Source organism: Lagenorhynchus albirostris, chromosome 14, assembly GCF_949774975.1.
Source record: "Lagenorhynchus albirostris chromosome 14, mLagAlb1.1, whole genome shotgun sequence".
Lineage (NCBI taxonomy): Eukaryota > Metazoa > Chordata > Mammalia > Artiodactyla > Delphinidae > Lagenorhynchus > Lagenorhynchus albirostris.
Window position 1 is genome coordinate 53,973,842 of NC_083108.1, and position 11,329 is coordinate 53,985,170.

General features: G+C 40.4%; 1 protein-coding gene across 1 annotated transcript in view; it reads right to left on the minus strand.

Annotated features, from left to right (window-relative positions):
* Positions 1-10,769, minus strand: part of MYOM1 (myomesin 1) — a 141,658-nt gene extending 130,889 nt beyond the window's left edge. The window contains exons 1-2 of the mRNA XM_060121828.1: positions 10,628-10,769; positions 5,145-5,469 (exon numbers count right to left, since the gene is read on the minus strand). Coding sequence (XP_059977811.1) covers positions 5,145-5,446 — 302 coding nt within the window. The 5' untranslated portion in view covers positions 5,447-5,469; positions 10,628-10,769. The remainder of the gene's footprint in view (positions 1-5,144; positions 5,470-10,627) is intronic.
* Positions 10,770-11,329: the final 560 nt, after the last annotated feature.

Below are 11,329 nucleotides of genomic sequence, written 5' to 3' on the forward strand. Positions count from 1 at the left end.
ACAAGGCAGCAGACTTCTTTGGTAGCATCTTTTGAAACCACACTGGGGTGGGAAAGGGAGCAAGTCTTCAGGTCCCCCTCAGTCCCTGCTGTAATCAGATCCATCAATAAAAGACAGGGGTTTGTGTTTTATGGTCTCTGTTTTTAGCATTGGATTGGTATCTTCTGTGAGAATTACAACTGGTTTGAACATTAGCATGTTCTTTGCAAAGTCTAGAAGTTTCAAAAGAGGTTATGATCTGGGTAACAACCAAGGGTCAATCAATGTGACATGAGTGTAGGTAAGGGGCACAATTTAAGGTTAGGCACGGTGCCCAGGGCAAGTCACTCATGTTTCAGTTTTCTTATCCCCAAACTGGTGTCTTCCAGAGCCCTTGTGAGTCTCAGGTCTGATTCTAAGTGACAGTTAAAGAGTGTGTAAGGTTCCAGGTTTGGCATTCATAATGCCCCTGGGATTTTCTAGCTATTGTTTCTACCTATTGTTCCCTGCTCTAAATCTTGGTTTCTCCAGGAGAAGCAGGGGAAAGAAAAGGAAGCATAATGCAAAACTACACATTGATGCTTCAAGAAAAATATGGTAGCCATGTAGTCAAGGGGAGTTACTGGGAACTTGTAGAAAGGGTGGGGGACTTGGGGTAGGTTGGGGCGCTCAAGTCACTCTTCCACTATTTGTTAGTGTAAGGGAGAAAAGTCATTTAATCTCTTTGGTCTACAATTCTCTCATTTTTTAAAAAAAATATTTTCTTATTCTTTGTACATTTTTTGTGCTATTTTTAAAATTTGTTTATTTATTTATTTATTTGGCTGCGTTGGGTCTTTGTTGCTGCGCGCAGGCTTTCTCTAGTTGCGGCAAGCAGGGGCTACTCTTCGTTGCAGTACACGGGCTTGTCATTGTGGTGGCTTCTCTTGATGAGGAGCACAGGCTCTAGGCATGCGGGCTTCAGTAGTTGTGGCTCGCGGGCTCAGTGGTTGTGGCTCATGGGCTCTAGAGCACAGGCTCAGTAGTTGTGGCACACGGGCTTAGTTGTTCCGCAGCATGTGGGATCTTCCCAGACTAGGGCTCGAACCCGTGTCCCCTGCATTGGCAGGCAGAGATTCTTAACCACTGCACCACCAGGGAAGTCCCTCCAATTCTCTCATTTTAAAAATGAGGATAATAATTTCTACTTCTCAGAGTTACTGTAAAGTGGTATAGAGAATGCTATGCTGAACGGTATCATATGGGCTGGATTTTAATCTGTTTAGAATCAGACAATCTGATGCCTACCATTACCACAGAGGGTTGAGGGGCCCATCACCCAAGAACTGTGCTGTGTTGTTCTCTGGTTTCTGGAAGTTATTCATTTCTACTTATCAAGTATAACAAAATATTTCTTTTTTACTCCCATCTTACTCAAAAGAAAGGATGGCACCCTGATTTCCATATACCACATTCCCTGTAAACATCTTCCTTATTTCATCCTAATTCCTTAGAAAGGGATCCTCAGGTCACACACTGGGCTGTCTGATATTTATATGCAGACTTTTCAGTGCAGTGGTTGTGACCTTTGTTGAACCACAGAGTTCTCTGAGAATCTGATAAAAGCTAGGGTCTTTCTCAGCAAAAAAAAAAAAAAAAAAAATTTCATCTGCGCCTAATTTTGCATATAATTTGAGATCATCCAAAACTCTGTTGAAACCTACTCATGGACAGAGGCTAAAAACCCTTGCCTAATGGTTGCGAAGTGGTCATGAGTACCATTTCTCCTTTCATCTCTAATAGTATTTGTGAATTACTAACATAAAACAATAGTCTTGTATCATTTTGTTTTCCTGAATTACTTTCTTTAATTTAGTTTTTTTTTCTCACTGTGACTAAGAACAAAAGCATTTAGAATAAGCCTTCCAGAATTTATTTTATAACCCTTGGCTCAGAATGCAATTGGTTAACCAATCTGAGCTAAAAACCACACTGACTCTGAACAAGCCATTGTTCTTAAGTCTTAACTGAGGTCAGCCAAGTCCTGAGCACGTATAAGTCTCCATAGTTTCCACTTTACTACTGGACATCTAACTACAAAGCAGAGGCTAAAAATAGATCAAGCCTAGTGTTCATATACACTCCACAGAATTGCATTTCCAACCCCACATGAGTTTTAATTAACAACACTCTTCACAACCAAAGAGAGACTTCATTTAGCAGGGAAAAGTTGATCCACTTTGAAAAAGTTAAAATACAACCTGAAGGAATTATGAAGATTTTGAAATGTTCAAAGAATATCATTTGCTCCTGTTAGCTCTGGGTCTAAAATAAGAAAAACTAAAATACCCCTGGGATTAGGTTAGCTTTCTTTTCTTTTACATTGCATTACACAAAGGAGAAAATATTGACATCCTCTTCCCTTTCTTGTTTCTAGGTCTACATTTCTACTAAGTGGAGTTGTTCAAACATAGCAAGCCATTAATAAATACCTAATTACCTACATAAATACTTATAGAGCAAGAAGGAAGATGTGAGGTCGAGTATAGATAAATAATTACAGTTCTACTGCCTACAGAAAGTTTATTATCTGAGGCTCTTTATAGTTAAAATGGCTGTCTTCCAAAGATAATATAGAGCAAATGTTTTCTGGATAAAATATAAAGATTCTCAAATTTTCAATTACTAATGTTAGATATAATTTATCAGATTGTAAATAAATATGAATATTGCTTCTGTGGTTAAAAAAAGAATTTGTATAAAATTAAAATAATTTTAACAAAATTTAGCAATAGAGTTTAAGAAGTAAAACTCTTTGAATTACAGATTCATAAAACTCTGTAGCCTCTACAGCATTGGGGGAATGAAATAAGTACACAAGGAGTTACCTTAACAACTGTATGGTAATAAAAATACCCATTTTCTACATTTTCTATAGACTTGGCACAGACAGACCAGGAAAATGGATATTTAAAACATAATCCTCTCTATTACAGGACAGCTGTTTCCTAAATGAGGTTCTTAAACACATGTATGGGACATTCTTCAGGAGAACGCAATGATACTGTCACATAGCATGGTGCTCGTTCCTATTTCCTTTGGAAGGCAGGTATTTGAAACAAGAGCTAAAAGAAGTGAGTTCACCTCCTCACTGACAATATTTCCATATGTGCAGCTAATCTGAGGCCTTTATGAATATCCCCTGGCACACATGACCCATGAAAGTGAGATTGCAAAACAATCCTGTTCCATTTTAAATGGAATTTCAGAACGTTGCCATCACACATTCCAGGTAAACTCCAGAGACTCTGGTACTGAACATGCAGAAGCTCCCAGGAGGTCAATGTCAGTGCCCAGGAATCACAGCCGTGGATCAGGTACTGCTTAAACCCAAGGGATTCAGGCGTTTCTGCCTTCAGAAACTGTCCTTACGTACAAGCCACCATATTATTTCCTCAGTAACTTTTTTAATTCCCAGAAATAAACACCTTCTCCAGTTGCCCTAACAGATATTTTGTGGACTTAAATTTTGTAAGACAAAATTATATCTGTTTAGAACAAATAATGCAACCTACGCCAGATGGAGGAGGTTTGAGCCAGCAGGTGATTACTGATCACATAGCCCAGGAATTTTTATGTTTTGAAGTTCAGCAATTCTTTCTGTGGACTATAGATAGATGTTTAATAAAATCACATGAATCTTGCAAGTGTGTTTTAATCCCCATGACACATTTTGCTCTGGATATGGAGAAAATAAAAATTGGCTTGGACTGAGAAATTATCTGCCCAGCATTTATCAGGCTGGAACAACAAACACAGAGAAACCAAGCTCAAGGTTCACAGGAAATGGGTCTCCCGGGGACACTGCTGCAGTAGAGGGTTGTGATAACTCCCTCTTTGAGTGACTACAGGCTCACCGAGAAACTTTCTTCTCTAATATCAAACATTATCAGTAGGCTTGCTGTTTGAAATTTTATCAGGAAGAATGAGGTATTGCCTTCTTGTGTGGAGGAGTTGCTGTTGACAGAGAAGCAGCCTCAGTTCCCAGCCCAGGTGCTGAGCTCCACATAAAAGGTTTCTAGATACAACAGTCCTCATTTATCTCAACTTGACTGTTTCCAAAGCAGCAGGACACTGGATTCATTTTTCAGACCAGACCTACATCTAAGCTCCATGCTTCCTAGAATCCTACTGAAACTCTCTTTTCCTCTGGTGTGTGGTCTCCCTCATGGCAATGGGTTAAATCTAATTTTGTCAGAGTACCAGTTTGCTCCTGGTATTCTTAGGCTGACTGAGATAGGGCCATGTTTTTATAAAATGCCCTGGCTAAAGAAAATATTTGCTGCTTGAATAATAACTCGGAATTTTAACCTTGGCTTTCATATATTGAAAGACTAGAACACATCTCTGCTGTAGTTTGGGATCCTGTGGTCTGTGAATTTCAAATTCTATTCTCATCTATGACTTCCCTGGTGGCACAGTGGTTAAGAATCCACCTGCCAATGCAGGGGACAGGGGTTTGATCCCTGGTCAGGGAGGATCCCACATGCCACGGAGCAACTAAGCCCGTGAGCCACAGCTACTGAAGCCTGCGCACCTAGAGCCCGTGCTCTGAAACAAGAGAAGCCACCACAATGAGAAGCCTGTGCACCACAGCGAAGAGTAGCCCCTGCTTGCTGCAGCTAGAGAAAGCCTGTGCGCAGCAATGAAGACCCAACACAGCCAAAAATAAATAAATAAAATAAAATAATTAAAAATAAATAAATAAAATTGGAAGTTAAGACTCTGCATGAGCATTTCTTTAAAAACAAAATTTCTATTCTCATCTAAGTTGAAATGTTCTCAGGACGAGGAAACCTGCTGTGAGTATTGAAATGAGGTTTCCTGGCTCTGCTGCTGCTGAATATTGAACACGACTTGTGGCAAAACATCTCTGCTTCTAGCAATATCGCAGATGGCAATTCAAGCAAGACATCCCAGGGTGGCTGTGAAGCTTTTTGTGAAACTCAGAGAAGGAAGGTAAAGGGAAATCGTAGACATAAGTCCCAGGCCTCCCAAAACATGGCCTTGCTCCATACCTGGTTTAAAGGTAGGGCTGCCAGTAAGAAGATAAGAAAATGTGACATGGGGAAGTTATTCAGAGAACGTGGCTTTGCCCTAAATTCGTAAGGCTGCTTTGGACATACCCATGGGAGTAGCCATAGTCGTAGGCTGAGGCAGCCTTCTGACTGACTGCAGATGAGAGGGCAAACTCGGAGGCCCGGGAAGCCTGCTGCTGGTAGGACGCGGCGGACGCCTGGCTGAAGGCCTCGGACTTCTGGCGGTGGGCAGCGGAGGAGCGGCTGCTGTAGGCAGTGGAGCCGTGGGTGTAGATGGCCGAGCTTTTCTTCTCCTGCTGGTACTGGCTCATGGTGGTGCGAAGGTTTTTGTTGTGGTAGCTGCGATCATAGTGCTCGTGAAGTTTCTGATAAAAAGGCAGAGACATCATGTGCCCCCAGGGAACCAGGCAATCTACAAGAAAGCAAGAGTTTGGGGGTGAACTATTAAGGAACAAACCCAACAGAACAAGTCATCTAAACCAACATGTAAAAATTAATACTCTTTTATCCATTCCAAAGAGTAAGTGGAAACTGATGTGAAGGTTAGTTTAGCTGGTTACTCAATAAATTCCTTGCTTCATAGCCCAGATGTACCCCCTCCTATCATTGTACCCTCTTCTCCTTTTTTTAAATACCTAGGAGATCTTTACAAAGTTTCCCTATTGTGCTTTTTCCTTAGACCTTTCATAGCATATATTTCTAATTTTTTGGCATTTCATTCTGACAGGGGCTTCATCTGAGAGAATATGTAATGATGGAGAGTCTGCGTCCAGCCAACGTGGTTTTCATTCAACAAATAATTACTGAGAACCTATTTTGAGCCTGGTACTATTCCAGCACAGGAAATACAGAGATGAACAAAACAAACAAAATCCCTGCTCTGATAACCCTATATACAACCTTATGATCTATTGCAAGAGACAGACAAATAGAGAAAATAAAGTGTAAAGTATATTAGAACCTGCTAAATGCTATAGAGAAAAATAAAACAGGAAAGTGGGATGGGATGCAATTTAAACAGCATCATTAGGGATGATGATGATGACTGAGCATGAAAGTGACATCTGAGCATGAGAATATCTGGGGGGAAGTATTCTGGTTGGAAGACCATTGCAAAGGCACTGGGGTGTGAGCCTGCCTGTTGTACTCCAGGAATGGCAAATAGGCCAGTGAGGCTGCATGGAGTGAGGGAGGTGCAGGGAGAGGTATAGAAGATGATGTCAGAGAGGTGGAGGGTGGGGAGGGCAGATAGTGTAGTGTCCTATAGGTGACTGTAAGGACTTTGAATTCTATTCTGAAAGGGCTAAGGAGTCACTGGAATGTTCAGAGCTGAGAATCACTCTTGCTGAGTCTGAGAATAGACTGTTGAGAGACAAGAGTGAAAGCCAGGAGACCAATTAGAAGGCTGTTATGGGCTGAGTTGTATCCCCCCCCCCCAAATTCATATATAGACGTCCTAACCTTCAGTACTTCAGAATGTGACTGTATTTGGAGATAAGATCTTTACAGAAGAAGTGAGGTTAAACTGAGGTCATTACGATAGGTTCTAATCCAATATGACATGATTGGCATCCCTATAAGGAGAGGAAATTAGAACACAGATATGTACATATACAGAGGGAAGACTGTGTGAAGACACAAGAAGATGACCATCTACAAGCCAGGAGAGAGGCCTCAGAAAAACCAGCCCAGCTGACACCTTGATCTCAGATTTCTAATCTCCAGAATCATGAGAAGATAAGTTTCTGTTGTTTGAGCCACCCAGTCTATGGTACTTCGTTATGGCAGCCCTAGCAAATTAATATAAAGGCCACTGCAATAGTCCAGGCTAGAGATTATAGTGGTAGCAGTGGAAGTGTGAGAAGTGATCAGACTCTGCATGCTTTGCAGGCAGAAGCAATAGCATTTGCTGAAAGTTCTGGATTAGGGTGTGAAAGAAAGAGAGGAATGAGGGATGGCTCCAAGGATTTTGCTTGAGTAACTGGAAGACTAAAACTGCTATTAACTGAGATGAGCCAGGAGTGTAAGAAAAGAGCAGTTCAGAATGGAAGAACAGGAGACTGGTTTGAGACATTCTACATTTGAGATACCTGCTAGACACCCAAGTGGAGAGATTAAGTGATTAATCTTAAACTTAATTAAGAGATTAAGTTAGATATTTGACTCTGGAATACAGGGTAAAGGTTCAGGATGGAGACCTACATTTGGGACTCACCAGCATTTAGATGCTATTCAATGCTGAAAAGAAAATAGATGAGAATGAAAGTCCTAGGACTGAACCCTGGAGGATGCTTATATTGTCATATAACAAGCTCTCTCGAATTTCACAAATACTTCAAAAAGGTATAGTGTCAAGGCAGAAAAATTCCATTAAGAATATGAAGGCTTCTAGTCTTCCTACATAAGGCAGCAAGAAAGTCAGTCATCAGTGTAGCAGTTTGCATTGTGAACATGACCTAACAGTCCTACTGAAAGTCAAAAATAGGTTTGCTTAGCATAGAGAGGGGAAACGTCAGACTGCATTATCTTTCTTGAAAAATTTGTCCACTGACAGAAGCGTATCAGCCATATTGACAACCCTGGATGAAGTAGTGGTTTTATGGAAGCCCCCTCTTACATTTTTTTTTAATTAATTAATTTATTTATTTTTGGCTGCATTGGGTCTTCGGTGCGGTGCGCGGGCTTCTCATCGAGGCGGCTTCTCTTGCTGCAGAGCACTGGCTCTGCAGCAAGAGAACTGGCTCTAGGTGCGCAGGCTTCCCTGTGCCACCAGGGAAGCCCCCCTCTTCCATTTTTTTTTCCCCTCTTCCATTTTTAATGCTTTTGTGCATGTCCTAAATTTTTTACAAGTGAAATTAGTTGTAATAAATTTTTCAAATCTTTTTAAAAAATTCTAAATGAGGACTGAATCCTTCTAAACTTGCCACATTTTCTGTCAAGTTTAAATCTACTTTTTAGGACTTCCCTGGTGGCACAGTGGTTAAGAATCCGCCTGCCAATGCAGGGGACACGGGGTCGATCCCTGGTCCAGGAAGATCCCACATGCCACACAGCAACTAAGCCCATGTGCCACAACTACTGAGCCTGCGCTCTAGAGCCCCTGAGACGCAACTACTGAGCCCACGTGCCATAACTACTGAAGCCTGTGTGCCTAGAGCCAGTGCTCTGCAGCAAGAGAAGCCACAGCAATGAGAAGTCCGTGCACCACAACAAAGAGTAGCCTCTGCTTGATGCAACTAGAGAAAGCTCGCGCACAGCAACAAAGACGCAATGCAGCCAAAAATAAATAAATAAATAAATTCAAAAAATAAATCTACTTTTTAGAAAGCCTTTTAAAGTACAAGACAAGCTTGCTCTTCAATTCAGTTCCATTAAAAACAATGAGATAAATATAAAAACAGTTTCTAAGATGAACTGAAAAGCTGTTTCCCTTTTATTATTACTTTATGTTTTCTTGTCATTAGTCCTGCAGATTTCCAGGCCCAACCTCAGACTTAATAAATGAGGATCTTTGGTGAGAGCGGGAGCAGGAGACTGAATTCTACACAATTTCTCAAAGTGTTTCCAATGTACACTGAAGTTTGAGAAATGCTTGCCTTAGAAGATAGGAGTGATTTTAAGGACAGGTAGAGAATAATATTTCAATGGATTTTAAATGACTAGTGTGGAGAAGTTTTCAAATTTTGTGTTTTTATTTCAACACCTAATAAAAATTTTCACCTCTTAAAAATTTTTTTTAAAAATCTACTTTTTTTTAACATCTTTATTGGAGTATAATTGCTTTACAATGGTGTGCTAGTTGCTACTGTATCACAAAGTGAATCAGCTTATATATATACATATACCCCCATATCCCCTCCCTCTTGTGTCTCCCTCCCACCCTCCCTATCCCACCCCTCTAGGTGGTCACAGAGCACTGAGCTGATCTCCCTGTGCTATGCGGCTGCTTCCCACTAGCTATCTGTTTTACATTTGGTAGTATATCTAAGTCCATGCCACTCTCTCACTTCGTCCCAGCTTACCCTTCCCCCTCCCCATGTCCTCAAGTCCATTCTCTATGTCTGCATCTTTATTCCTGTCCTGCCCCTAGGTTCTTCAGAACCATTTTTTTGAATCTTTTTATTTAAACTAAAGAGTCAGCATGTATTCCCTAGAGAAGAAAATCCAGCAAACTTCATTCCAGAAATATTTATGTTAGGACTCATGGAAGATATCAGTCTACATGGCATTTCTCAAGAGGAAGAAAATAGCTACCAGCAAGCAACTTTGCTTCAACCCTTAAATAGATTGCTATTTTCTGTTCTAAAATATACAGGATGATGATCAGGTGTAATGAATTATTATTAGACACATTTTTATAAAACAAAAGGGTTGAATATATAAATATAGAGGTATATGATCAGGCATTTATAAAGATGTTTGATAAGCTTCTGTAATGATGCATACTACACTGCAACACAGCAAATGTTATTTGAATGATGTCCAAATAAATAATGAATGACCTTCCTGTGTATTATGTTATAAGCTAAATTCGGAACCCAAATAACTTGAAATGCTGTTATTTTCACAAAATAAAATCTTTAAATGTCTTGCCTCAATTCTATTTTCCATTCGTTTTATTTCTATTTTCCCCAAATACGTTTATTTTTAATAATACTTAATATTCCAAGCACAGAGATAATATATTACAAGTAAACAGGCTTTGGCCTTATGTCAACTCAGCTGGTTGTCATAGCTCTGACCTCTGGAACTAAGGTACAACTACCTTCTCCTCATCAAGTAAGTGAGGATTATCCCCAACACATGACAGCTAGAGTGTATTGGGAGGAAAGATGGTTTGGTTGTCTTCCATTCCTTTAAGACCTGTGTTTTTTCCTGAAAATAATTTGGGAATTTAGGAAGAGACAGTAACTCCATAGTTGTAACTGTGACATGATACTTTGTACAGGCATTAGAGGCTGAAAGCTGATAAAAATTCTTCACAGAAAATATTAACTTTAGGATCATGATGTGGGGCTCTTTGTTGCCTCTGAAATATTGCTTAACCATTTTCCGATTAGAAATACCCAATGTACCCTTACATTCATCCACGTGGCACTGTCAGAGCAAAATCACTGAATTAGAGACTAGTGACTTCAGAGCTAGTTTACTCCTTTTGATCTAACATGTAATCAGGGAGTATTGTAGGCGTATGGAGGATAGAAAACACATGATTTCCTGTTACCTTACCCATTCCAGGTTTCAAGCAAACCACTGAACTGTAACTTGGAAAGAGTACTTGACTCACGCTTACAGTTCTATCTGAGACAGCTATTCTCTTTTTATAGTTCCAGAAACAGCAGCGTAATTTTAACAGAACCCACCGATCTGAGAGAAGAGCTGTGCCAGCACAAACTGGCCCCCTGCCGCTCGTTTTCCTTCCCCGGAGCTCCACTTTCCTATTCTCTGCTATTCTGACATCTCTCCGAGAAACTGCTGAGCTCAGAAGATAGAAGGAAACCACACACACTGCAGTGCTGTTGAGCACATAAAATATCAAGTGCATTCTTCTGCCTCAAGGTCACACTTACCAGTTTCCAAAGGAGTGATGGTGGTGGAAATGTTCCGTGACTGTGGAGCTGGATGAGAGAATGAAAAACCCACGTAGGTTGAATCCAAGAAAATGTTAAGAGGCAGGGCTAAAGACAGGACCCTGGGGGCCAGTTCAAAAATAATGCATGTGGTCAGGCTGTAGAATGTCAGAGCCACACAGCCAGCCTTTTATGGCCAAGAGGGCAGATAAATATAGCACCAAATGGGGAGGGTAGTCCTAAACCAAGAGGAAGAAGGAGGCCCTGGCAGGTAGCTGCCTCAGTAATTAATTACATTAATGCCAGTCAATGGCTCTGGCCTGATTAAACCAAATGTAGGATTTTTATTTGGCTATAAGAGCTATTTTCAATATAATTTTATCACAGGATATTTAAAAGCATAATGGAAAGAGTGGTTTGTGTTGAGAGCTAAAAATAGGTGCAGTAATCTGATTCCCAAAATGGACTTCATGGAATTTTAATGCCAAGATATGATTCTGGATGCGCTGTTCATAACCCATGTACAATACATTTAAAAGACACAACGTGAAAAAAGAACATGAGGCTAACTAGAGACAAGCAAGTAAGAAATGGGTCACACATGGTGGAAATTTTGGCTTGATGATCACCATTTCTCTCATTTCAGGAAAATTTACAAAGTAGGTTATAGCTTCAAGTTTGAATCTTTGATTCCCTATTCAT